At 44.5% G+C, this 27,984-nt stretch overlaps 3 protein-coding genes and 2 long non-coding RNA genes across 9 annotated transcripts in view; 3 read left to right on the top strand and 2 right to left on the bottom strand.

Annotated features, from left to right (window-relative positions):
• ap2a1 (adaptor related protein complex 2 subunit alpha 1) overlaps positions 1-3,671 on the bottom strand; it is a 37,820-nt gene extending 34,149 nt beyond the window's left edge. For all 3 annotated transcript variants that reach the window (XM_080300637.1, XM_080300638.1, XM_080300639.1), the window contains exon 1: positions 2,743-3,671. In XM_080300637.1, coding sequence (XP_080156763.1) covers positions 2,743-2,809 — 67 coding nt within the window. In that variant the 5' untranslated portion in view covers positions 2,810-3,671. The remainder of the gene's footprint in view (positions 1-2,742) is intronic.
• LOC113021510 (uncharacterized) lies at positions 2,359-11,061 on the top strand. The gene is made up of 7 exons (XR_013908737.1): positions 2,359-2,512; positions 2,596-2,733; positions 9,496-9,525; positions 9,648-9,733; positions 9,840-9,985; positions 10,262-10,452; positions 10,837-11,061. It is a non-coding gene; the product is annotated as an uncharacterized LOC113021510 (long non-coding RNA).
• A 1,208-nt stretch (positions 11,062-12,269) lies between these two features.
• prmt1 (protein arginine methyltransferase 1) lies at positions 12,270-19,367 on the top strand. 2 transcript variants are annotated; one of them, XM_026166253.2, is made up of 10 exons: positions 12,270-12,396; positions 13,744-13,839; positions 13,918-14,073; positions 14,161-14,224; positions 14,302-14,444; positions 14,927-15,014; positions 16,508-16,623; positions 16,730-16,880; positions 18,547-18,668; positions 18,740-19,367. In XM_026166253.2, the coding sequence occupies exons 1-10, from the start codon at positions 12,361-12,363 to the stop codon at positions 18,821-18,823; spliced, it is 1,056 nt and encodes a 351-aa protein (XP_026022038.1). In that variant the 5' UTR covers positions 12,270-12,360; the 3' UTR covers positions 18,824-19,367. The 2 variants fall into 2 exon arrangements, with proteins under 2 accessions (XP_026022038.1, XP_026022039.1); XM_026166254.2 differs by having other exon boundaries at positions 12,298-12,396; positions 13,753-13,839.
• Positions 19,368-22,839: 3,472 nt separating this feature from the next.
• The window catches only part of ppp1r35 (protein phosphatase 1, regulatory subunit 35), a 9,920-nt gene continuing 4,775 nt past the window's right edge, over positions 22,840-27,984 (bottom strand). For both annotated transcript variants that reach the window (XM_026166258.2, XM_026166259.2), the window contains exons 3-6: positions 27,770-27,857; positions 24,174-24,289; positions 24,009-24,099; positions 22,840-23,554 (exon numbers count right to left, since the gene is read on the bottom strand). In XM_026166258.2, coding sequence (XP_026022043.1) covers positions 23,253-23,554; positions 24,009-24,099; positions 24,174-24,289; positions 27,770-27,857 — 597 coding nt within the window. In that variant the 3' untranslated portion in view covers positions 22,840-23,252. The remainder of the gene's footprint in view (positions 23,555-24,008; positions 24,100-24,173; positions 24,290-27,769; positions 27,858-27,984) is intronic.
• Positions 23,486-27,984, top strand: part of LOC145428445 (uncharacterized) — a 15,227-nt gene continuing 10,728 nt past the window's right edge. Inside the window, exon 1 of the long non-coding RNA XR_013908738.1 lies at positions 23,486-23,601. This is a non-coding gene — a long non-coding RNA (uncharacterized LOC145428445). The remainder of the gene's footprint in view (positions 23,602-27,984) is intronic.

Genomic DNA, 27,984 nt, shown 5'->3' with positions numbered 1-27,984 from the left:
TACTAATCTTTCTGGGTCACAAAATAAACTTTTAACATATTTTCAGGCGAGAAAGTAGTTGTGTAAACATCAAATATCTGCTCAGTTTATCAAGATATCCCATATTTGCAAAAGTGCTTCGACGTTTTCAGAGGCGTCTGCTACCCACCAGCTCGACAGCTAGCTGGGAGCTCGAGGGTTACTGATGCGGCCGAGAACGGCACAACTCCCGGCACATCATTTTCAGATCACCGCGGAGTTTCGCTGCTCGGGTTAAACGTGATATATAAGTCACTTAGACAACCTAAAAATGTTATTGTTGGGCTTTTTTTCAGTGTTTTGTTTGTTCGTGAGTAAATCGGTTTGGCTGAGATTAAAGTTATTAGATTAGATAAAATAAAACTTTATTAATCCCCCGGGTGGGTTCCTCCTTGGTTTTCACACAGCTGACTAAACGTCAAACAGAAAACTTATTAAACAGAAGTATGAGACAGTCGAGAATTTACACCAGTGTCTGGTTATATTTTAGATAGCAAGAAGCAGACGGCCGAGTTTATTAAACTCCACCGAGACAGCGGTGACGCTAATCAGAACTAGACCGTCCAATTTCACGCCTTTAAATTTTAAAGGCGTGTTTGTGTGTGTGTTTATACAATTGCTATTATGTTTGCACTTTATGTGTAATGTTACTGACTGCAGAGATCAGTAAGATGTGTGTATTTTTTATTTATTAGTTTTATTTATTTAATATTATTTTTTAATTGAATGACTGTCTAGTAGTTCACAGATGTCGAAAAACTGAGTGTGGTAAAGCCACTGATTTTTTTAATGTATATTTCTGCAATCTGCACATTGTACTGACTTTCATTTTAATGTTTACACCAGGGTTCCTTGTCAGCACTTTATGCTCAGATGTTTGTAAGCTAAAAATAAACTATTGTGTATGTTCAAATATACTGTTGTGATTGAAGAAGTTAAATAAAAATGTCAGTCATCAATTCATGCATCACCTCATGTCATCATAACAGAGGTCTGTCTTCCAGGAAAGAACAGTTTAAAATTAATGTAATATAGTATTGGCCATACTATATGATGTATTGCTTGTCTTTGTTTAATAATACAGAAGACAAAGACCTTAAAAAATAATCGCATATCGCATCGCAATCGCAATATTGGGGCAAAAAAATCGCAATTAGGTTATTTTCCATAATCGTTCAGCCCTACTGACCATGTGCCTGCATTTGCCAATCACTGACCTAATTCGTGTTTAGTCTGAAGAAGTAACACTACAGTTAAAGACAGATCTACTTTCTGCTTAAACAGCTATAATGTTAAGCAACACTGGAACAGCAGAAGCCAAAGAGCTTGTCAGTAAAAGACATTTTTACCATGAAAAGCAATGATGATGATAAATGAATGGGATTTAATCATGGGTCATCCTGCAGCCCGCCTTCCTGCTCAAACAGCGATAGACGGCTACCAACCAGCATGGCTGATGAGTTAAAGCTTTCTAACTACCATCTGCCCAAGAAGTGGTACACTCCCCAACTGGCCAGGCAGCAGACAACTGTTTCTAACAGGCTTCCATTAGCACAGATACGCCTCATCCAGTACCTCCAAATGAAATATAAAGACAAAAAACAACCAGTTGCACAGTCTGATTTACATAAGTGTGTTGCTGACATAACAAGACTGAAATTCATTCTCACAGGTTTTTGTCAATAACATTCCAATACAGCCTGTCATGTTATTACTATTTATTTCAAATGAGTATTTGATAACATGTAATCCAGTGTATTTCCCAAGGCTACAAATCACATGTGTTTGGAGATGTCTGCCTGCCTGATACAGCACGTTTGAAAACAAATCATCTAGACGCCTCTGCAAATGTTTGCAATATTCGTCACTTTGAACATTTACACTAGTTGTTGGTCGACATTTTTATTTTCTGCTGAATTTCTCTTTAAATGTGCCCAAAAGGCAGAATAACACAGTGAAAGCTGGAGGTATCAAACATTCGACCATGAAGTAGCCATTACTGCCTGTCAGTGTAAGCCTGGAAGAACTGTCAGGTGTGCAGTGACAAGCACATCAAGCACTGGCATGTGTAATCACAGCAAAAAGGAAACAGTAGATGGCAACTACTTCCTATATTCTTGTTACTACTCAGTAACAGTGAAAAGTGGTATTCACGTCATTACTGGAATAAATATTACTAGGAAACTGACAAAAAAAGACATTTATATAAAACTTTGAAGTCAATTGCTGGATATATGTAGCATTTTGTTACACGTAATAGTATTGTTTATTATTATTTTTTATACTTTGCTCCTTTTGTTGTTGTTTTAAATACCAACCACTGGTTTCCGTGTGAGCTTCAGTCTTCCTTCCCTGCATGTGGAGCGTCCTGACACGACACTAAATTTCAATGAACTTTCGTCCCCGAGCTCTCCAACATGTACAACTACACAACAGGAAGCGTTTGATCAGCGCCGCCACTCCAAGCCTAACATCGCTTATTCTGTTCCTGCAGGTGACTTCACCACCGTCACGTTACTGTCAATACGTAAGAAATCATTGATTGTTTCACTAAACGTTACCAAACTGATTTTTTAGATACAGCTTTCTGCGTCGAGGTTACCACATGACAACGCTGCATGACGTGTGAGACGATCACCAGCAACGACATTAGCCATGTCAACTTTGACGACACAATGAAATAACAACACATATGATGAAGAAGCATACAGAAAGGTAACTCACAGTTTCTAATGTCCGAAATGAAAACAGCCAATCCGCGCATTCCATCTCCTTTCGACACAGCCGGCATGTCTGCAGGTTTCTGTCCTCACTCTGGCCTTCTCCGAAAAACACTGATGCCGGTCACCCTCTCACAGCGGACTGGAGTCGACGATGGCAAACTTGATGTTTAGTAGTAGCCGTTTGCCTGTCTGCAACTTTGTGACTGACTGCTGCCTACCAGGTTCGGTCGCTGCTTTTAGGTGGGTAACTCAGGTAGCATTTACTAGATCCGCTGGATGGCAGTCTATCAACAAGTAGCGGGATAAGTTAACGTTATCCCTGTTAGCTGGCTTGTTTCCTTGGCTATGGCAAGCTAACGTTATTTCATTCAATCCTCATCTACCTTGGATTGGAAATTACGTATAACTCATACCACAAAAATTTGCTAAAGATAAAAACGGCTACTGATAAATGTCTTAAAGCTAAATGCACTCAGACGTGTTAGTAAGAATGCTGTCCGAGAGTATATTGTTCAATTACTTCGAGTCACGTAACGTAAAGCTAGCTTAACAGCTAGCTAGCTGACTAGCAATATCATTCAAATACTGGAGCACATCACCGGTCGATCGGAATAACTCAATAGAGCGTCTCAAATACCAACCAGCGGTCGGACTTCCTTGAGCTCTCTATTCGCGCACTAAATTTGGTTAAAAATATTATGTCCTGAATAGCTGATGTCCGCTCCAATTCGTTAGCCTGCACTGTACGGCTCGGATCAGGCTCGTGACAGCAGAATAACGTGACCGCGCAGCACTCCCGTGAACGCCTACGCTCCTTTTCGTCGTTCGAGTGGACCCTATTGCTGATTGGACAACTTGCGGCAATATGTGGCTGTACCGACACAGTGCAACTCTGCCATGAACCCATTTGTATGGAAAACAGGCTACGACTGAGCGACAGGGAAACCGGCCCGACGGAAGTATGCTAAAAGTAGGCTTTCGTATTAACAGTGCTAAGCTGTAGTGTCCAGTCGACAAGTGTTTTATTGTCATATACAGATAATCAGTGTAGCAACATTTACCTGTAATGCTCGTGTTTCTCAGCTTTACATGAACATGTACAAAGTGTACAGGTATATTAAGAAAGAACATAACAATAATAAAATAAAAAATAATAAAATACCCAGTATTACATTTTAAGAGAATTTAAAATCATTTTTGGTGTTTACAGTTTGTGCAAAACTGCAGTGAGGATTTAACCATAAAAGACGTTATTGTTTTAAATAATATGTGAGAACTGAAAACATCACATGCAAATGACATGCAGTTTCACCTGTACAGGTATTCATTGGTCCTCATGCAATGAGATTCCTAGCACAGGTTTCCAGCTAATGTGTCTGTTTACCTGCACGTTTCCATTCAGTTATTTGGGAGCGGTGGCACTCAGATATGCCATCTTAGGACCGTTCAATGGACAGGGTCAAAAAGTGTCTAAACAAAGGCATTTGAAACCAATAACATGATCAGGTCTTAGATTCACAGCATTAGGACATTGATCTACAACAATGCTGCAGTTCTGTGGCAGCTGGCAGCAGATGGCTGCATAACATTTAGGATGCAACATGCAGCACTGAGCATCAATTAAAATATTAATCATTAGATTGCACCACTATGTCTGATACCAATTCAATTCAATTTTATTTATACAGCTCCAAATCACAGCAACAGTCGCCTCAAGGCACTTTATATAGTAAGGTCGACCCTACAAGAATACATACAGAGAAAAACCCAACAATCATATGACCCCCTATGAGCAGCACTTTGGCGAACAGTGGGAAGGAAAAACTCCCTTTTAACAGGAAGAAACCTCCGGCAGAACCAGGCTCAGGGAGGGGCGGGGCCATCTGCTGTGATTGGTTGGGGTGAGAGAAGGAAGACAGGATAAAGACATGCTGTGGAAGAGAGACAGGGGTTAATAACAGATATGATTCAATGCAGAGAGGTCTGTTAACACATAGTGAGTGAAGAAGAAATACCCAGTGCATCATGGGAATCCACCAGCAGCATAACTAAGGGAGGATTCAGGGTCACCTGATCCAGCCCTAACTATATGCTTTAGCAAAAAGGAAAGTTTGAAGCCTAATCATTTTTTTTTTTTTTGGCCTGTCCCGTTTGGCTCTTTTGCATCAGAATTGTTGTCTAAAGGCAAAGAAAGATGCCCAACGGATTTACTTTACCAAATTGACCATCCCAGCCTTGCCGTAATGGTCCATTTGATTCACCTTTTATTGTTCATTTTATTTTCACTTACTGAATACGAGACAGACTTGACTGGGGGAAAGAAGGGGAGAAAGAAAGAGGGAAAGAGAAACAGCTGAGAAGAGGGACGGGGGAGAAGGGTAAAAGACAAAAACCAACAGAATAAGCAGAGAAAAAAATCCATCTATCGATCACCTGGATCACCTGCTGAGAAAGAAAAAAGAAAACAAGCAGAAGAGAACAAGAGTAACAGAATAAACAACATCACAATGATATATGGGAATATGACAGTAAATACTAAATATTAAACATTATTGTGCAGCACGTAAGATCAACAGAACACAGTGTGCTTTGAGGTAGGAGCCAAAAAGGGTGTAGTTTGTGGGTGTGATCACCCGTGTGTACACCTGTGAGCATGGACGCGCTTGTTTTTAAAAGGTTCCTTCATGTAATGATCTGCTAGAGGGTGTGGGGGGGCCACAGCCCCGTCCTCCAGGGCATGAAGCAGGTATGGAGGAGATCAAAACTCCAGACATCCAGAGGCCCCCAGAACACAAGAGACCAAGGAAGACCAACAGAGGGGCAGCCGCGCCACTGTCCCAGAAAGAGCTGAGGAGAGTCCCAGATGAGGGCTCACTCAGCAGCCGCGGAGCAGAAGCCAGGGGGAGTTGCAGTGACGCGCCCGTGAGCTCCGCCGGCAGCCAGCTGTGCCTGAGTGACCGAGCCCCAGGCCGAGACGCCGGGGGCACCCCACCTCCGAAGTGGCCCGAGCGAGCCCCAGGCTCCAGGCCCCGATAAGCGGCCGCCAAGGAGTGAGCCGGTGTGTACCTGGACGCCCATCCCCGGACACAAAGAACCACCAACGCACCGATATCTGAGGGAGTCCGCCACTGGCAGGGGAAGTGGTGGTAGGGGGAGATAGGCCTCCAAACCTTGGAGGGCCTGAGGTGTCCCCAGAGAGGTGGCGCCTGACACCCAACCTGACATATAGACACAGACATACAGGCACACACAGACACAAACATCCATTCCCACCCTCATGCTCTCATATGCACTTACTCCACACTCAACCAACGTGGAGACAGACATAAAGAGACGCTGTACACACGATCACACTCCCCAAGCGTACTCTACAAACCGGGTCTAGGTGCCCCCGCCCCTGGAGGGGGAACTGCACCCAGACCCAGGTGGTGTTACCCTTTTCCCTGCGGTGAGGGGAGGCAGACCGCCCCGACTCCGCAGCAGCAGGAAGGCCCCACACTCCAGACCGCAGTCGGACGGCCAACTCCTCCTCCTAGCCCCCCCGCTCCAGCAGGTCGCAGAGAATGGGGGTGAGAGAAGACTCCAAACCTCCCTCCACCCGCTCATTGTAGTGTTGATGCATGTGTGTTCTAAGGTGCATTTAAAACCCAGGAGGGCATGGAGCTACCTGCCAGAGAGCAGCAGGTAAGCGCATGGTCCCTCCTGCTAGCCCTCAATGTCTACGTGTATTTAAAATTGAGAGGTGGGCAACGACGCCAGGGGTGGGGTGTACACCCTGATGGTACTTTGGACTCCGTGTATCGTGCCCACCCCCAAGATCCTATATGTATGTGTAATGAGAGTGTGAGTAATGTGAATGTCTAAGTTGTGGGATAAAATTGAGGCAGAGGCAGCCAGAAGGGGACGGGGGGGGGGGGGGGGGGGGGTAGCCTCCTCTGCACCCTGGTGACATACCCCTACTCCAAGGCCCTGTATGTGTGGGTGGTTGTGGTGGAGCGGGAAGAGGGAGGCAGCTGGAGATGGGGAGGGAAGGAAGGGAGGGGCAAGTGACCCCTCCCTGGGGCCAGCTCCCCCGCTGACCCCAGTAGGCACCCCCATACTCCGCGACCCACCAGGGAAAGGGGGCCCAGGCCCATCCAGACCGGGAAGCCTAATCTTAAAAGTAGAGATAGTGTCTGTCTCCCGAATCCAAACTGGAAGCTGGTTCCACAGAAGAGGGGCCTGAATACTGAAGGCTCTGCCTCCCATTCTACTTTTAAATACTCTAGGCTCTATAATGTTATACTGTGGACATTTATGTGCTTTCTGTGCAGAGGAGGGGTTTTTTTGTTTCCTGTTCTCATGCTGTCCTCCTGTAGCCCAGCATAAGTAGAGGTCTCTTTTTTTCCTCTAGTTATATTTTATAGTTTGATGATTTAAAGTAGAGATGGACCGATCCGATATTACGTATCGGTATCGGTCTGATACTGACCTAAATTACTGGATCGGATATCGGAGAAAAATAAAAAATGTAATCCGATCCATTAAATATCACGAAAGCACCTCACAAAACTTGCAACACGCCGTAACTCACCTCAGAACGTTAGCATGTCGGAGCAGTATGCATCACGTGATAGAGCGGCTGTGGCATGCAGGACCTGTCGGTGGTCTGGATAGCATTTGGAGCTTCACTAGCAACCTGGCATTTCATCTCCGACAAAGTTATCCCCGAGAGAAGTAAAGCAAGTGTGTAAGTCCATCTCTGAATGTTTGTAAAGCATTCCTGCGTTAAGCTTAACGAGCGACTGCCTCTCGCTCTCCGGCTGCTACTTCAATCATGAAACTGATCAATGATCAGCTGATCGGCTTTTCTGTCGCAAGTCCGTGTCTCTTGTTTGTTTTTGGCCCACTTTGCACCAGAAAGAGGAAACCAGCGGATAAACAACAGCAGCACGTTTAAGCTTGATCAGCTGTTGTTAGAATTTATTTAATATTACTTTCTACTCGAGGATCTTTTTCTAGGTAACTGTGCAGGGGCGGATCTAGCAAAGTTTAGCCAGGGGGGCCGATAGGGCATTAACAGGGAAAAGGGGGCACAAAGACATACTTTTCTTTCTTATTCTCATTTAAAATGTCGAGCTTTTAATTATTTAATATTTATCTGAATCTTACACCCAAAGTTTTAATCTGATGCAAAATGAATAGAAGTCAATTACTGTATATAGTGACTATTAAGTCTAATATATATACCCTAGTAAGCTATAGTACTTTTTCCTTTGGGAAGGTACCATCTGTGCAGTCTGCAATTTTGTCGAAGAAAGCTGTTGAATCTATTTAATATTTCTTGAAAAATAATTGATTTCTGTGCATTTTTTTTTCACACTGCATCAAATTAAGGTTGATTACGTCGATTAAGCATCATGAGGTGGAGCGTGAGGGGTGGTTCCCTATTTTTTATTTATTTATTTTTGTTGTTGCTGGGAGTTGGAACCCTATTAGTTAGGTTGCTTAATATTTACGCTAAGTACTCTTTAAAATACCAGAATAGGGAGGATGGTGCAGGTTTGAGTTTATTAGATTGATCAGTATTGCTGAACTATGAAATATTTTTTTTGCATACAGGTATAACAGAATAGCTTTAGTGTAGTTGTTGTTTTAAACTTGAGTATGAACTTATACAAAATGCAGCAAGATATTTAAAAAACAGTTTTGTTGATTAAAAAACATTATATCGGATTCATATCGGTATCGGCAGATATCCAAATTTATGATATCGGTATCGGTATCGGACATAAAAAAGTGGTATCGTGCCATCTCTAATTTAAAGTCTCACACACAACCCGTCAAAAGGGGAGGGGGACCGGCTGCTTCCAGACCCAGATAGCAAGGAGACATTGAACTAATGTTGATTTTTCATCTGATCCATCAGAATCGTCAGGATTGAAATGTCAAAATCAGTGTTGAAAGAACATTAAAATACTGATGGAACCTGACACTGACAGTGAAATAACATTGATTCACCGTTGTTCTGTTATCGTTGATTGTTGATCTATTTATAGTTGACAAGGTGACAACAATCACGTTGAAAAACCATCGATTTATGGTTGAGCGGGAAATTAAAGCTGCTACCACTTGGACTATTCCATAGCACCCCTCTCACAGTGGTACGTCCCATCAGGCTGCGGGAAAATTCCATTTAAGCTCAGCAGAGTTGACCGGACGTTTTGTCAGAACACCGGAGACACAGTCTGAGTTTGTGCACGACACTCTTTATCAGATAAGAATGTGAGAATTTAGTTATTCGTTATTGGAAGGTCGACGTATGTATGATATTACTAAAGCTAACTTAAACAGAAGGAGAAAAGTATAAATTTCACAGACAACACCAACGCTGAACAAAGAAAACATTTCCATGACCCACATTCATGTCTTTCCGTTATAAGGCGATTTGCTTTTGTTAGCCGTGCGGTCGGCTTGCTCTCGCTCTATGGCTGCTGTATACAGAGTTAATTCCCACAAACGATTTACAAATGTGTGCAATATGATCCAGAAAGTTGCCGCTACAAATGCATACAATGCGTGTGTTACACTTGAAGCTTTGACCGCACCGGTTTCCATTTATAAACACGTGAAAGAGTCACCTGAGACCGAATGATCACGTGACTTTACATTTCCGCGACTTTAATAATGAACGTTCCTACCTGGAGCTTATCTTGAATAACATTATTTTCCTCTTTTTATTGACATTGTTTTTTTTTCCATTTTCTCATTTCAGATCAGTAAAGTACAATCGACCCATAAACAAGTAAGATACTCGTGTCTTCAAATTATTGCTAGTTTTTAACCATTTTTGTGTGATGTAAATTTTACTGTAACTTAAAGCAAAATAAACAAAAAACACAATACTGATATTTTGTTTTCTTTCAGACCAAATCCCTTATACAGTTACAGACTGATGATGAGCAACCTCCAAAATCAAAGGTTTCCCCAGGCCCCACGTGTGAAAGTACCAGGTAATAATGTAATGTTTAGTGTGTGTATATATGTGTGTGTGAGAACAGGAACCTCTGTAGACGAGTTGTATGTAATTTTTAATTTTTTAAACATTTTTCTATACAGGCTCCACCACTCTGCAGTCTGCCCCCCCAACTCACTTCTAGCAACCATCATGATGCTCGGGCCAGCTACCGGCTCCTTTCGCCAACCTACACAGCTATGCGACCTCCCCAGCAAATAGTCTGCGTTCAGTACCTTCTCTAATGACGGTATGCTTTGAAACAATGAGCTGCATCACAATTTCATTGTAATCTTAACTTCAAAACACTAATTTATGCTGCTGAATATCATCATATTTTGCTTTGCTATCATATACCATTTATATGTAAAAGGCTAAATTGTAAACAGTTTTAACAGATTGAACTACTTAAACCTGAATGCAAAATGTGAAGCCATCACTTATGGATATAGTCTTTTTTTTCATCACAATGCTTATCCAGTTTATCACAAGCCAGTATTCTTTGTGTTATTGTTCTTGTCAACAGATGCAGCCTTCCAAAAACGTAATCATGATAAACGAGCTGATCAGAGAAGTCGGGGACCTCCGTGAGGAGTTCAGAGCCTTCGGTTAATCCTGCAGCACTGACCCTGTTGATGCTGGGGTATTGCCTCTGGATTAGCCATTTAACAACATAGATGAGATGAAGTGCAATGACCGGAGGTGAATAAAGCAATGGTAAGTTCTTAAAGGTTCTGGTACTTTTGTAACCCAGAACTTTAGAAATTGTCAAATTCAGTTAAACTGCTTAAAATGGCCTTCTCCTGTATGTTCTGATTGAATATACAACAGCAGGCTATCATTGGGAGATCCAACAAATAGAAATAGAAATACATTTCACTGCCAGTAGTTTGGTTTATTCATTATTAGAAAATTAGGCTTTGAGCTTCTCAGCTAATGGCTCTTTGAGAATCAAAGTGATGCAGCAGTTTGCTGACTTTTTCCTTGTGACTTTCATATTAATCCCATAATTTCTCCCTGCTGAAGACAACTGACAAGAGGTTATTCATATTTAAGCTCTAATTTGGCCTTTTTCCCCTTCTTTTTGTGTTTGTGTCCTAGATGGCCTGACTCAGCCGGTGGGGTAAACGCTGTTTCTGAGTTTGCCTTCGGCCAAGCTGTGCAGAAATGTCTCCTCTACGCTCCAGATCACATGGGTGGTGCAGGATGCCCGATATCCAGCTCGATCCCTGAGTAAACTTAAAATAAAATAATAAGTGACCTATAACCAATACCTGTAACAAAGAAACTTTTTTTTCTTAATGTAATAAATTACTTTGGTATTGATACAGATGTCTGTCATTTTTTTATTTCATAATGCCAGATGCTTCATATTATAGGAATATTATTATGGACATGACAAATTGTATTGTTGTTTCAATAGTAACCAAGGGTGCGAAGTGATGGAAAATCAACATCAGACTTCAACAGTGATTCAATATCTGACATTGTTTCAATGTTAAAGGGTGCAAGAGTGACGTTAGGTCAACGTCAGATTTCAACAGTGATTCAATAGAATCACCTGATATTGACTAAACATTGAAACGATGTCTCCTTGCTATCTGGGGATAGAGCACATTTCATTCATAATGTTGTCAGTCCAAGCCCATCATGTATTCATGATTTGAAATGTGTGAAATCCCAGAAATAAACCCTAGACAAAGTGAATCTGTGAACGAAGGTGTAGGTCTGTTAGGTTATGTTGTGGTGATCCTTGGGTTGGGGAATGGGTGTTCATACTGGAGTGCAAAATTAAAACCAAGATGGACAAGAAAGGTTCAAAGCCATCAGGTGCTCAGTTTAGAAAAAATAGAAAAGAAGAGGAGAAACGAGCAAAGATGCAGGTAAGCAGATGTGTGATTGGATGATGGCAGCTCATCCTGAAACAATCAGAATCAGAATAGTTTATTAATCCCGAAGGAAATAATGTGTGTTACAGTTGCTCCAAGAAGAAATGGTAAAAACAGCAACAGTAACAGACTAAACTCCAAATAATACATTATGTTACAGATTTTAATATTAATTAGTTATTGTCAGTTGTTGATTTGTCCTGTTCTCATTGTATGACGAATTATGATGGCTGTCTGGTAGCTGTTTGCATACAATGCATACTCTCTCTCTCTTCATATGTGTGTGTGTTTCTCTGGTGAAATTCAGTGTGGTTCCGACAACAGTTTCATGTTAATGTACAATCCTTAATATTATACACACATTTATACGCACACATAAAGTTTTGTGTGTGTGTGTGTGGGGGGGGGGGGGGGGGGGCAGAGGTGAAATCCTCTAACAACGATGCCACGCATACAGGATTGTTTGCATTCATTCACAGATGCTTCAGTTACCAAGTGATCACAGACTATTATTAGGGACTTAAAAAGACCGGAAGTATTCAAACACGTTAAGAACACAACAGTCTTAATGGACGCAGTTCAGTTTGGACCCGGAAGCAGGGTTTTACGTCATCACTTAAAAACCGGATTGATTTGGAGGCCGGGCCTGTCGTCTGCACCAATCAGAGATAAACGTTGGCCGTCGTGGGCGGGACAAAGGGAGACGCTTACAGACCCACGCAGCTACTCTGGGTAGATGATCGAAATGGCGGCGCCAGCAGAAGGGATGGAGGTAAGGTCTTCTAGTGTGGAAATAAGCTTCACTTATATTTATCTTTGGAGACGACACGCGGTCATTTTATACAGTCACGCCACATTGCGTACACGGTTATGTTTTTACCTTTACTTAGCACATGCGTACCAGCTAGTGATGCATCCATTTTAACATGGCTAAGGCTAATAGAGCTTTAGCACCGTTGGCGCTCATTCATCTAACATATGTGACCGAGAAAGGCCAGACACCTCACCCAGCACGTGCCGCATCCTCGCGGCTGTGGGACGCTGGAAGAACAGAACCGTCCTTTCAGCTGACGCGTCACCGGCTGCTGGCGATGGAGCGAGCCTGTCGTGGACCGCATGGGTGCTACCGTGTTAGCTTTTGAACTCGTTAGCTAGCTGTGCTACAGAGTTGAACTCTTTCTTGGTATTTTCTTACAGTTTATCCATAAACTTGTTCTTTAACAGATGTCATGCGATTTCTGCCACGATCGTTTCCCTCTGGTGCAGTTTACAGGCGGCAGCAGCGCTGAACTAGCCGCGTTAGCATCCTCAGGGTGATAAAGAACTACGTTGTAGGGAGCTTTAGGTGCTCTGCCTCTCACAGAGGTGAACAAACGTGCTAGCTGTACTGAGCCCGAGCCGGTAGCTACAGAGGAGGTCGTGAGTGTGCACGTGGAAACCCAGCGTTATCGAGGAAGGCCAAGCGCGCGCGATTTCTACCAGCCATGTGCCACCATCTTTTGTTCGGCCAGAGTTCGCGTTAAAGTGGGCCACGTGTATTCAGCCCGGCGTGGAGTCTGTTTTAAAAACTCTAACCCGTTTAACTCAGTCCGTGAAGCCAGACTGGGAACGTGCGTGTTTTCAGCCCCCGTGTCTAAAGCACGTGGAGCGCCATCTTGTCGGAGTACACAATAGGACATCACTGGTTCGGCTGTTGCCGCCTTCAGCCCTGTTCTGGGTTTTCCCCCTGCAAGAGATGATCGATGCTTATGGTTGTGGATGATGCTGATACCTGGTGTGTGTGTAAACAAACTCTGGACTGTAAGGCTGCCACAGAGTTGCTATATTAATATATCTAATTGTAAAGGGAGCCAACAAAGCTGCTGGTTGTCAGATTTATCAGCTCTTATCACTAAGACGGGAAGTTCTAATCATGTCATTAAGTAGTTATTTGGAGACTGTGCAGCTGCAGCTTTGGTTATTAACGGTGTTGCTGCTTCTAGAACAGTTGTTGCTGTTCCCAGCCCTGAAACTTGTTACTATAGTGATCATCATCATGGTCCTACACGCCTGTTGTTGATACAGAGACTGCGTTTAGCAAAGATGATGTTTAATTGAGACGATCTTGGTCTACTGTGAGGTTTCCCAGGGGGAGAGCTCAGCCAAGCCTGCAGCGGAGGACATGACATCTAAGGACTACTACTTTGACTCATACGCCCACTTTGGAATTCACGAGGTATTTCTCTAGTTCGTAATCTGTTTAGAGCGTAACTCAAGGAAACCTGTGTGTCATGAATCCTGCTTTGTGCTGTAGGAGATGCTGAAGGATGAAGTTCGCACTCTCACGTACCGCAATTCCATGTTCCACAACAAGCACCTTTTTAAGGACAAGGTGGTGCTTGATGTGGGCAGTGGGACGGGTATCCTCTGCATGTTTGCTGCCAAAGCCGGAGCCAAGAAGGTTATAGGGGTAGGTGTTTGATTCACCTATCAGTGGTAACGGCGTCACTCACAGCTAGCGACGGTCTCTTGATGCGTTTGTGTTTGATCTCCGTAGATCGAGTGCAGCAGCATCTCTGACTACGCTGTGAAAATTGTGAAGGCTAACAACCTTGATGATGGTGAGTAAATAGAAGCCAACATGATTTCAGTCATGTGATCATATTTAAAAATACTTGAGCTCTTCTTGTGTCTGCAGTGGTGACCATCATTAAAGGAAAGGTGGAAGAGGTGGAGCTGCCTGTGGATGGAGTAGACATCATCATATCAGAGTGGATGGGCTACTGTCTCTTCTATGAGTCCATGCTTAATACTGTTATTTATGCCAGAGACAAATGGCTGGTAAGTGTGCACTTCTGTTTGTTTGAGCTCTGTGAGTCCTGTTTCAGTCCTGTGGTTGTTTGGAAAACATGAATTCGATGCGTTCTCTATGAAGGTGTGTGTGCTTGTGAGTACGGTTACGCCATGATGGCGTTGGACTGCGACAGCATGTCTACATGAAGCTGATAACAGTAATGATATTGCATATCTTTCTACTGGCCCATGTGTGTGGGATTGACTGAACTGTCACAGCTACAGTCCTTGTGACTGTTTGTGTAAACAGTGTTGGCTGTGGTGATGTTTGTGTGCGCGCTCAAACCTTTGTTCCTGTCGCACGTCTGCGATGCTCCTTAAGTCTGTAGATGCATGGGTTTGGGTTGAGCCAGGCTCAGCTTGTGGGTTTTTTAAGCTACTCGTTTATTGCTCACTTGGTGTGAACATACTGACTTTATTGATCTTTTCTCTGAATACTTGTGTTTTTGTCCCTCTTTATACAATAACAGAAACCAGATGGACTCATTTTTCCAGACAGAGCAACCCTTTACGTCACCGCCATCGAAGACCGACAGTATAAGGACTACAAAATACACTGTGAGTGCTCCGAGTGCTTCCTGTATGCAGGTCATTGTCAATATCACCCAGTTGTCCCACAATAAGAACAAAGATCCAGATAAATGAAGAAGTCCTCGACGTTGGGTTCACTGTTCAGTGTGAACATTAATGTGAGGAGGAAAAAGAGCCAGTGTAGCTGTGGAGCTTCACTCATGAAGTGAAGCAGCAGAAACATTACAGTCCAAACATCAGCGAGGTACCAGCACAGTGAGGTCTCCGGTGTCGGTGCTGCAGTCGTGCTGTGGTGGAGGGGAGCTCCGCTCTGCTGTTACATTTATTCTAATCTGCGCTCCCTTTTCCTCGTCCTGCCGTTCGCCCCACCTGTTGAGTCCAAATCGCTTCCTGTAGTTTTAGAAAAACACATTTAGGTGGTTTTAGGATTTTATTGTGGACGCGTCGTTTTCTAAGTCGATGTATGTTTATCGTTGGTGTCGTTGACTCTGAGGACGCTCTAATAATTCAGTAAGTGGGTGTGGTAAAATGTCATGTGTCCAACATGTAAGGTTACTTCGTTGTGAAAGCGTGCACACAGTGAAGGAAACAAGTGTGTTTTTGTGTCGTCACACAAAGTCCGGTTGTATCTGAAACCAAACTGGACCAAAGGAAACGACCCGTCACAGGAGCCGTCCATCAGTGGGCTCACTCCGTCAACCGTGGGCTCTGATTGGCTTTGATGTGCTGCAGTCGTGACCTGCTGTGAGGTCAAATGTTTGCTCGTGTTGCAGGCATTTCCCCTCTCTGGTGTCATAACTGTTGGGTCTGTTACTCACAAGTAATGGATTACTTTAATGGAGTGTTTTAATTACTACACAGAGTAATTCTGTTGTTTCCGTGACTTTGATTAATCTGAGCACTGAAACAGTCTCAGCAGTACAAACCTGACACACATCTAATGAGGACACGCAGACTGAACTCGGCCGACCACACCAACCTCTCTGCACAGTTAGACTGCTGTGGACTGAGTGGGCCTAAAGACGGAGTGAAAGTAGCTGCGTGTCTGAGATGGTTGGAAGTAACTTTGTTTAATGCTTAAGTCTGAAGTCATTACTCGCCAACAGAGCGCCGCCTCCTCGTCAGCCTGCCTTCATCAAAGGTCACAACACGAACAGGTTTCATGAGCCCAGTTTGACCTTTTAGGTTCAAACTGTAGAGTCAGATATACAGCGATGAGTGTAAAACACTGCACCGGCTCCTTTTATGCTTCACTGTGATGTAACTATGAAAATGCCCATCAGATTGGATCCACTGTGTAATACAAGCTTGTGATGGTGCCGAGTTCAGGCTGTGCTCCAGTGTTTGTAAGCGTTCAGTGTCAACGTGGTTATTTAGTCTGCTCGCCATTAGCAGAACGTCAACAGGACGAGGTGAGCCGAGCACAGCGCTGCACGTGACAGACGCTCAGAGCGGTGACCCGTCTGTCAGAGAGGACACTGTGGACCATTGTAGCTGTAACCTGGTCTTGTCTCTGTCAGGGTGGGAGAACGTGTACGGCTTTGATATGTCCTGCATCAAGGAGGTGGCGATCAAGGAGCCCCTGGTGGATGTGGTGGACCCCAAGCAGCTGGTCAGCAACTCCTGTCTCGTCAGGGTAGGTGGATCGTTCTCTGCTCCTTGAATGGATGTGGGACAGGCAGAGGGTGGCTGAAGCTGACCTGAAACATTTGGTCTGAAGGCATCTTGTCTTTTTTGTCTAGGAGGTGGACATCTACACGGTGAAGGCCGAAGACCTGACGTTCACGTCCCCGTTCTGCCTCCAGGTGAAGAGGAACGACTACATCCACGCGTTGGTTACCTACTTCAACATCGAGTTCACCCGCTGCCATAAGAGGATCGGCTTCTCTACCAGTCAGTGTGCCTGCTGTCTTTACACTGGTGTCCCAGTATGCATGCTTTCTACTGCCCTGATAGTCACTGCATGAAAGCAGGTCTCATACCTGAATGAGTTTACCGTATTTTCACGACCATAAGGCGCACTGTGCTAAAAGGCGCAGTCTCAGTTATGTGTGCCATTACTGTATTTAACACACACATAAGGCGCACTGGATCATAGGGCGCATACAAGTACCGTATGCGTATTTAAAAATAAAGCAGGAGCAAACCTGAGTTCAGTACCTTACTCACATTTCTATTGCTGGTAATCGTCATCATCAACAACACACAAGCATACAAGTGTGCGTATTTAAAAATAAAGCAGGAGCAAAACTGAGTTTGGTACTCACATTTTTATCATCAATCAAACCCATCGAAGTCCTCATCCTCTGTGTCTGAATTGAACAGCTGCGCTAAATCTCCATCAAACATGCCAGGTTCACTTTCTTCACCGTCAGAGTCACTTTCCGTGCCGTGCGGCTCCTCGGAAACGATGCCGGCTTTTGCGAAAGCTCAAACAACAGTGCCAGCAGACATGTTAGCCCAAGCATCTACAATCCATTGGCAAATTGTGGCGTAACTCACCCGGCGCTGGTTTCCACTCTTGGTTAAACTGTGGTCTCCATCGGTCATCCATCGCTGGATGTGTTTGTCGCCGATGTGTTTGCTGCAGTAGGAGCGGAAGATGGCCAGCTTTTCCTTATAATCCGCTGGAAGTTGCTGCGCTACCGTAGTCCTGGTCCGGAGGGAAAAATGGCACCGTTTCATTGAAAGTGAAACTGCTTTTAGCCGAATGGTGACCGTCGAAACGCTTCTCCCGCTCGTTCTTTGCTCGATGATCGCCTTATGTCCGCGGAAACTCAGCTGCGTTTTCTTGACCTGCCGGAGCTTGTTTTCCAGCTTCCTCCATTTGCGAACCATCGATTCGTTAATCTTAAATTCTCTCGCCGCTGCTCGATTTCCATGTTCCTCCGCGTAGCTGATGGCCTTCAGTTTAAACTGTGCTTCATAAGCGTGTCTCTTTGCCATTTTCAGGGTTGTTAAAACAACGATGTCCTGCATAATGCACATACCTGTTCTTTTATACAGGTATGTGCAATAAAGTCAACGCACACACTTCACCTTTTAGCGTTCTCATGGTGTTCTCTACTACGTCCTCCTTACAACACACAGGGCGCACTGCGCTATAGGGCGCGCCGCACTTTTTGAAGAAAATCTAAGACTTTTAAGTGCGCCTTATGGTTGTGAAAATACGGTACAGTGTTGGCAGGATTGTTGCTCTGGGCGTTCTCAGGGTTCACGTACTTCATCCACATACTGAACATTTCATGTTCTGTCAGACGGGACGCACTGACCTTCCTGCAAACGGCGGCGGGTCGTTGCTGTTGTACAGATCGTTCACCACTGTGAGCTGACATTAGTGTCTGCTTTGACAAATTCAGTTTTATTTATACAGCAACGAATCTGGGAGGAGAAGCTCACATCTCAGCCTGCAGCCAGAATTAGCTTTACAGACACATGACTACAGGTGAACAGGCGAGGGGTGGTCAGCTGATTGGAGCCAGTCAGCTGAACTGTGTGACACACGGGGCGGGTTAAAATAAAGGCTGGTGTAGATTACCAACGCTCTGTCTCCCGACAGGCCCAGAGTCTCCTTACACCCACTGGAAGCAGACCGTCTTCTACCTGGATGATTACCTGACTGTGAAGACTGGAGAGGAGATCATTGGCACCGTCAGCATGAAGCCAAATGTCAAGAACAATGTAAGCACGGCTCGGCCGCTCTTTGCTTCGATTCATTTGTCTTTGTGTAACCTGACCTGCTGTCTCTGCAGAGGGACCTGGACTTCACCATCGACGTGGACTTCAGGGGCCAGCTATGTGAGATGTCAAAGACGCTGGAGTACAGGATGCGTTAGACGCCTTTCCCTCCGTTCCTGTTTTGTCATTAGTAGAGGACAGATACAGAGTCTGAGCGATAGTCTGACGCTCCCGCAGCAACATTTTAAAGACATCACTTGTTCAAACATTAACAGTATTTAAATGGTTTTTGTGGCTTTCAGTTCCAAGTGCATTGGCGTGGTGCTTCATTGTCATATACACTCAACAAAATGTATGTTAGCATACGAAGGTTTGTCCCAACACCTCGTTGGGTTCTTTGGGGTTCTGTTTATTTTGCATGGGAGAAGTTAACACAGACGCAAACTCAGCCTGTCCTTCATTGAACGGTAACCATGGCGTTGGAAAGGACGCTGTTTGTAGACGGTTGCTGGACTGATTCTTGCTGGACTTTTAGGCCACACCCCTTCAGTTCCACCTTTCCTCAGCTTGAGAGCAGTGTGTCGATGGTAACAGCTGTGTTGGCACTCTGCACAGACCGCTCTGACATTCTCAGTTTTCTCTTTTGTATTGTTTCTGGCTGCCACTTTTTCTTTTTTTTAAAAATAAAATTCATAAACTGTACATCTAACTTTCTGAGTTGTGACGCTCTCCCAGCATCTTTGTAGAAAATCTCACCAAACAATGAATTGTTGCTTCCATGTTCAGGTGTTTACTGCCCTGAACAACAGTTCTTCACATTTTACAGCACTCTGTGGACTCTCATTACATTAAACATGACATGTTTGGGCCTTGGGTGTTGGACACTCTTAAATTGATTTAGGGACTTTAGAGATGAGGCCAGAAACTGTTGGACAGATGCTGGTTAATTGATCACAAAAAAGTAGGACTTTATCGGTTGGACCGTTAACTTAAATTTGTCGAAATTGTTTAGGCGCTAAAGCTGACAGATGTGACAGTCACGCCAGTGAAGCTTAAGACCCTTAATGAACCGAACATCAACTCAAAATAAGCACAGATATGCAATGTGTATAACATAGTTATAACTGCATCTGAAATACAAGGTTAATATGACTATGCATAAACATCTTAAAGCTATCTGTTACCTTGTTAAAGCAATGATCATACTGCAGATTATATTATGCTGGTAAAATACTTTTGTTCATCCCCACACCATGAAGTCTAGAAGTTTAAAGGAAGTAGCGTTGGTTACTGTTCCCAGTGAAAACACAGGTTCTGATCGATGCCACGTTCTGGCCCGCATCCTGAATTCAGACGTACGAACTCTGAATATGGGAAACAACGTTTGGGCTCACGTGGTTCTCGTGCATGCAGAAGAGTCTGTGGGGGACATGCGGTGAGTCGTGTGTTAAAGCGCTGTCAGAGAAGATCTCAGTATAATAATACTCGAGTATATAATACTCGAGTATAACAAACACTCGCCCACATGCTTGATGCTAGTCCCGAGTTGGTCCCTGCTGCCTCAGTATGTATGTGCACGACTTGTGTAGGCGAAGCGTGGAGAAGTGTTGTATAAAGAGCTTTGATTGCTCGGGTAGGATAGAGAGGTGTCACATAAACAGTGTCAGCGTTGTTTATCAGCTGGTTCAGTCCCAACTAAACTGTCCTACATGAAGCCTCTGATGGGTAAGCACGAATGACCACAGACCTTCAGCATTGTTGTTTCACCATGAACTGGCCACCATCAGGTGCTCGCCGCGAGAGCCGAGGAGCAGCTGCAGAGAGACGAGCTCACAACACCCCATCACTGATGGAGCACGTTTAGTTTGCTGACCAGCCTGTGAAATACTGGGAGCCTGATCGCATGATAATGTAACCAAACTCTGGATGCTGCACAGAAAAACAGCATGGCAGCAGTGCAGTTTGGGGGCAGGACCATGGGGCTGGTTTCTAACATTCAGCTGCTTCATATAACTGAAGGAAGGAAAGACGCTACGAGACCGTCTAGATAAACATCCGCTGCCATCGACCAGGATGATGAAGGTGAAATGAGTGAACGTGTCATCAAACAGCCGAGGTTTGAGTGTATAGACGGGCCCATCACATCATCACTAACAAAAGCTTTGGTGTGAACTCTCACTGAGTTTGTACAATACTTATATCAGAATCAGAAAGGGCTTTATTGCCAAATGTTGAGCAGGTTTACAACATTAGGTACTTAGTGCAAACATACTGTCATATAATGCTTAAATAGACATGAGAATAAGAATTAAAAGTGCTACGTAGAAAGATATATACATGATATATACATGATATATACATGAGTGCAGGTGGTGATCAGTGCTAAACATGGAATGAGGCAGTGAACACAGCGTAGGGTCACGTGGTAGTGGTGGGAACAGTCATATGGTTATTGTTCATGTGTCCAACAGCAGAGGGGAAGAAACTGTTCTTATGGCGAGAGGTTCTGGTGCGAATGGACCGGAGCCTCCTGCCTGAGGGGAGCAGGTCAAACAGACTGTGTCCAGGGTGAGAAGGGTCAGCTGAGATCCGAGCTGCACGCCGCAGTGTCCTGGAGGTGTACAGGTCCTGCAGAGATGGGAGTCTGCAGCCAATCACCTTCTCAGCAGAGCGCACAACACGCTGCAGTCTCTGTTTGTCCCTGATAGTGGCTCCAGCGTACCACACGGTGATGGAGGAGGTGAGGATGGACTCGATGATTGCAGTGTAGAACTGCATCATCGTCCGTGTTGGCAGGTTGAATTTCTTCAGCTGCCTCAGGAAGTACATCCTCTGCTGGGCTTTCTTGATGACGGAGGTGATGGTGGGCTCCCACTTCAGGTCCTGGATGATGGTGGTACCCAGGAAGCGGAATGAGTCCACAGAGGTGATGGGGGTGTCAGTCAGGATGATGGGGGGGAGTGGAGCTGTGTGCTTCCTGAAGTCCACAATAATCTCCACTGTCTTCTGGGCATTCAGCACCAGGTTGTTGTGGCTGCACCAAGACACCAGACGTTCAACCTCCCTCCTGTAGGCAGACTCATCCCCGTCCGAGATGAGTCCAATAACGGTGGTGTCATCTGCAAACTTGATTAGCTTGACAGACTGGTGGGTGGAGGTGCAGCAGTTGGTGTACAGGGAGAAGAGCAGAGGAGAAAGAACACAGCCCTGAGGGGAGCCGGTGCTGATGGTGTATACAGTGCTTTATATTCATATTCCTTTGAACAATTTAACTTCTGCATGATTTATCTGAAGTTTCTAAACAAACCAAAACACAAATGGTCAGGTGTGTGGGCCTGAAAACGTGGGACAGGTTAGCTGGTATAGATGGCAGCACATATTCATTGTGCAACTAACATCATTCTCTCATATATGCAACAGCTAAAAGTGTACAGGTGTGGCTCAGTGACCGGGCCCAGCTGAATCTTAATGACAGCAGTACAGCGTCTGACATCTGAGCCAAGCTTTGCTCGAGTTTCAAACGTAGAGCGAGCGGCGTGCTTTGACAGAGCAGCTCCACTCTCTCACTCCAGACTGCTGCGTTTATAAACCACCATCACATCAGCTGTCTCGCCTGTAGTTTGTCTGTGTGCTGCAGTGTTCTCTTCACCTCTCCTTCAACACAACCACACAAATGAATAACAGAAATAAAACAACCCTCAAACAGCATCGTCGTTACAGGAAATCAAATGACACAGTAAACAAATATACAAACAGATTTATTCAAACCAAATCAGTAAAAACTTTCCACCCATACATACGTGTGTGTCTGTCTGTGTGTGTCTGTGTGTGTCTGTGTGTGTGTGTGTCTGTCTGTCTCTGTGTGTCTGTGTGTGTCTGTGTGTGTGAGAGATTGTAGAAAAAGTTTGGCAGACATTTTGACTGTAACACGTAAAAACCTGAAACATGGTGGAGGAGACTTCATTTATACAACAGAGCTGATATAGAGACGAGCAGCTGAGCCCCGAAGAGAAAACAAACAACTGAAGGTTTTATTTAAATGATGCTAAAATATGACTCTGACCTGAGCTCACCCCACACGCACGCACGCACGCACACACACACACACACACGGGAAAATGTTTTTTTCACGCTAAGATCAATTGTTATCGTTTTCTATCCGTTTCTAAGGAAACATGTTTTCATTTACATAGTTACATGAAAGATTTACAACAAATACACTTTGACCACTTTATCCTGAAATGATTTTAGCTAAATAGATCAGTAAATGTGTTTACTAAGCATGTCTTTACCTGCAGTAAATCTCAGGCTGCGTCTGAAAAACACGTCGAGGACACAAAGTCATCTCCTTTACTTTGGAAGGCCCCGAGCGTCTGCACTGATATATCGTCACAATGAGAGGAAAGAGATACAAAAATGTGGAACAAAAGCAAATGTGACGTCACTTCTGACATGAAGACATCACAGCGGGCGGGTCTACCAACTCTGGAAAACCTTCACAGGTCAGCCTTCCCTCACTCATCACCTCCAGTTTCAGCTCTAACGGTGGCTACATCCATCTTTATCCCAGTCGGCAGTCGTCCCACGTCAGGGCGTCGTCTCCCAGGACTGCTGCCGTCTGTACAGGTCAAAAGTCGCGTGGGCGGGGCAAGCTGATGTGGAGAGCTTACGGCTGAACGGGACCTCCTCTGGTGAAAGGGGCTTTTGCCTGAGCAGGTCAGAGGTTATGAAAAACAGGGAGGAGGGTCCTTTAATGTTCCTCCTTCCGCGGCACTGGGAAGGTGGAGCTAGCAGCTTATCTTGGAGCAACTGGGTTATCAGCTGATCCTCCTGCACATCCACGCTGACCAACGAAGTGAAGAGAACCTGAGAGCGAGAGACGTTCACCTCTACAGAGGACATGAGCAGAGGGACACGAAAGACAGACAACAAAAAGGTGAGTAACAACTCACAGACTGCTGAAAACATTCCCTCCTGTTACTCCTGTCACTCACACCACGGACTATTAAACGCTCCACACTGCGGCCTTTTTCTCCTTTGTTTGTTTATAACGCCACAACCAGGCGGCTGGCGTAGTATACAGAAACATGTGGGCCCAGTATGGCCTCGAGGTCAAAGTGGGAGACGCCCCCTAGAGTGGTGGAGAACGGCTGAAAGTACTGAGAGTCATTCGGTCACTTGAGGGGGCGTCCGCAGACTGACTCTTTATTACTATTGTTACTGATTTCATCAGCTTTGCACCTGTAACATCAGAAGTCTACACACAGGACGAATGCTTTTCATTCACAGCAGAGAAACAGCTGTTAGTGACCATTAAACAAGACAACATAGGATCTGTGTTACCTTCAGTAGCTCTAGCATTGATGCGATTCTTCGTGCTCTCTGACTTCTGTAGAGTTTGCTGAATTGCCCTCTGGGAGTCAAACTGAGCGTCCTGTAGGACAGCAGATACATGAGCATTAGCAGCTGTTAATCAGCTGACTGACCACTGAATAAAACTGTGCACACCTGCAGTGACTGAAGCCGAGTCTTCAGAGCCAGGGTGGTGTTTAGCTCCGCCCTCTCCAGACAGCTCAGGTCGTGAGTGGATGTTGGAGCAGGAGGTTCCACCACATGTCTGAGGCCTACAACAAGCAGCAGACAGGACAAGACTGAGTCATTCATCCAGTTTAGTAAACCAGTAAGGCCATGGATACTCAGCTGTTCCCCAACAAAACAAAAACGAGCTGTTGATATTTCAGGAAGCTGTACAGTTTTCACATAAAGGCTCTGTGGGGTCTCAAATACATACACACAGTCACTTAAACCTTTTAATAAGTGAATGAGGCGGAGCCTCGGTGCTTCCACAGACTGCTGGAACAAAAGCATCACTGTCCACTAGTGGTGCAACGGATCACGATTGATCCGAAATCCGAACCGATCCCACTCCACGGTTCGGCACACACGTGAAAAAAGTATGTGTATGGTGGCGTGGTGGGTCTGTCGAGCGGTAGCTATGCTCAGCGCTAGCGGTCCAAGTGGAGGAGCAGAGGAGTATTTAAGCAGCCCTTTGCTGCCCAGCCCGACGGCTAAAGCTGTTACAGAAGCTGCTGGGGTGTGTAGCTGCAGACGGGAGGCCGTATTCTGTCTGCAAAACAAGGGGTTTAATAGTCAACGTGTTAGTTGACGCATCGATGCCGTGCAGCCCCACACACGGGGCGATCCGCGGTAACTAGTTAACGGAGATTCACCGCGTTGATGCAGTTATGGCATTAACGTCATTTTAACAAGATTTACGCTGACAGCACCAGTTTGAACTGTGATGAACGTGCTATGACATCCCGTCACGCGTCCACTTCAGTGAGAAGATCACTACAAGCATGTGTGAGCAGGAAAAGTTCAACGTTGTGGCTGAGCTGTCCCACGCATCTTCTGTTGCCCTAACTACGACCTCCAGGGCAACGGAAAGCCACGTGACCGCTCGTTATATCACAGCGGTAGATACAAAGCCCTGCACTGCATCTTAATTTGTTTTTATATAATTGTGTGGAATGAGCTGAATGTTTTTAAACAGGCAAAAAGTACTTAAATAAGTTAATAAGTAAATGTTAAAATTTTCTGTTTTTTGCTGATCCGTGACTTAAAACCGTGATCCGATGTGCTTTACACCCCTGCAGCTCACACTTCACATTGTGCTTGGTGATCAATGTTAAAGACACACAACAACACAAGCTTGTCTCACATGGTGCAGAGAAAACAAAACGTAACACATGAATGAGCAGGTGTGGCTCAGTACTTCGTCCGTGCAGTCCATAATCTCAAACTGTAAAATACTGGCAGCCTCCTGCAGCAGAGGCACCTGTGGTATACATTTGAAAATCTCTGCCTTTGAATTTGAGGTTGCGATCAGTGAGATTCACACTCGTCCCAAAGTCTGAACAAATGCACGTGTGGTAGGGCTGCACGATATTAGGAAAACCTGCGATGTGCGATAACTGTGATCAATACTGCGATAGCGATATGACTTGCGATAAAATAAATTGCAAAACAAACAAAAAACGAATACATAATTTCCGTTTTACTGCAACAGTTTTATTTAATGAAAGCTGCTGTTAGCAGAGTAACAACAAACTGCACTTTAACATTGAAACATTGCCCCATAAAAAAATTCTGAGGCTTGAATTTTGAAAGACATCCTTCCTGGTCTCTAGAATTAGTTTTAAGTAAACATAACTTAAATTATACTGCAAATGATCTCAGTGCAGCTGTTCATCATTTTATCTCTCACCAAGTAGTTATGATGCAAGTCGAAACTGGAGAGGAAACTTTACTGTAGTGCTGGCGTAGCTTCAGCTTGGCTCAGTTCAAACATTCGAATATTTGTGGAATGGCGACGTGGGAAAAGTCGTTTCGTGAGGGGATGCGGTATCTCCGGTCCACTTTATGTATCAGACTGGTGAAGCCGTCTCTGCTAACTGCATTTACAGGCATCATGTCTTTGTCAAAAATGTGTAATGGCCTCTGTTATTTCAAATTCAAATTCAAATTTTTATTTGTCACATACACAGTCATACACAGTACGATATGTAGTGAAATGCTTGGACAACTGCTCGTGACCTAAAGAAAACAAAAAAGGAAAAGGCTATGAATAAGATAGGAAATAAATATGAAAAATTTAAAAGGGTAAATTTAACTAGGAAGGAATAAAATATAAATTAAGGTTAAAAATGAAATAACTGTACAACACAAATTAGAATGAAGGGTAAATTTAACTGGGAAGAATAAGATAAAATATATAAATTAAAGTTGAAAATAAAATAACTGTACAACAAAATACACAATATAGAACTATATAAGAATGTATGAAGAAATCTAAATATAAATAAATTCTTTGTAGCGCTTCGACGTTTTCTCATAAGTTGTTCCACTTGAAAAACTCTGATACAGAGACGGCTGTTGCTGCGGCGCTCTTTGTCTAACATTAGCAACATTAGCTAGCCCGGTCTTTCTGGAACTCTTCAAACTGTTCTCTGTGGTTGTGTTGAAGATGATGGTGGAGTCGTGTTTCCTCTGGTGGTTGCCACGAATGTTCGGCAAGTGTTGCAGAGCACCTGTGTTTGGAGAACGTCGTCTTTATCAAATCCAAAGTACCTCCAAATAAGCGAGGTACTATTTTTTTAGCCACGAGTTCATAGTCAGTAGCGTTCTCATCATGCGTCTCGCTCTCAGCCTTTACAACTATGACTCGTTGCTGCAGCGTTGTTCACTCCCCACCTGCGTAGGAGGCGGGCCTCTAATCCATTTGATTGGTTAATGCCGTGAAGGGCTCTATTCGACTGGTCTAATGTATAAAGGGGGTTCTTTGATTGGTAAATTCTTTAAAGCACGTGTGTAAACATTTTAAGGTACTCCATTATCGCAGTTTACGTCGTCTTTTGCGATGGGCCCATAGCACAGGCTGATATTGCGATGACAATGAATTTTCGATTTATTGTGCAGGCCTAACGTGTGGTATCTATTTGGCAATGCTACAGCGCTTTGTTCCAGAGTTACTGCAGTCACAAATTTGGGTTTCCAGGCCAGCCGCCGACCTGCCTCCCCAGCAGGGGGATGACACCTCATAGCTTTTTACAGCTGAGGGGTGAGAGCTATACCACAATATAGCCATTCAAATATAATGATCTCAAAGGCCGGTGTCCTGCAGGTGTTAGACGTGTCCTTGATCCATCACAGCTGATTCAAACGGCTAAATGACGTCCTCAGCATCTGTGAAAGTTCTCCAGAGGCCTGCTAATGAACTTAGCTGACCCAGGGTAAGATCTAAAACCTGCAGGACAGTGGCCCTCGAGGCCCAGAGCTGGACACTCTGTACACATTTTTTGTACCAATCTGTGTGGCCCTGCGATGGACCCGTGTAAAGTACACCCTGCGCTCGCCAACTGGGACAGGCTCCGCCTCAGGAAACATCTTTTTCTGCTGGGCTGGGTCCAGGTTTGTTCACAGTCAAGAGTTTGAGCGAGAAGGTTTGACACAGTGACTCCACCAGAGATCCCCTGCACACGATGGCATCTTCCATACCAAGTGCATCTGACTTTACCTTTACAGCAGCAGCAGCATGCTCTCACCTCTCAGCCAGTCCTCAAACGGGGCGTCACTGCTCGAGTCGATGTCAGGCTCTGGTGTTACTGTGATGACTGCCTCTTTACAACATACCTGCAGGACAACATAAATGTGATGTCAACACACACACAGTGTTGGGAAGGTTACTTTTAAAATGTATTCCACTACAGATTACAGATTACATGCCCCAAAATGTATTCTGTAACGTATTCCGTTACGT

This window comes from Astatotilapia calliptera, chromosome 4, assembly GCF_964374335.1.
Source record: "Astatotilapia calliptera chromosome 4, fAstCal68.1, whole genome shotgun sequence".
In the NCBI taxonomy this organism is placed as follows: Eukaryota; Metazoa; Chordata; class Actinopteri; order Cichliformes; family Cichlidae; genus Astatotilapia; species Astatotilapia calliptera.
The sequence above is the reverse complement of the archived record's forward strand: the minus strand, read 5'-3'. Positions and strand labels throughout refer to the sequence as shown.

Coding starts and splice junctions, on each gene's coding strand:
- prmt1 (XM_026166253.2), top strand. CDS start 12,361: ATGATCGAAATGGCGGCGCCAGCAGAAGGGATGGAG. Junction 13,840..13,917: donor CCCACTTTGGAATTCACGAG/GTATTTCTCTAG, acceptor TTTGTGCTGTAG/GAGATGCTGAAGGATGAAGT. Junction 14,225..14,301: donor GGCTAACAACCTTGATGATG/GTGAGTAAATAG, acceptor TTGTGTCTGCAG/TGGTGACCATCATTAAAGGA.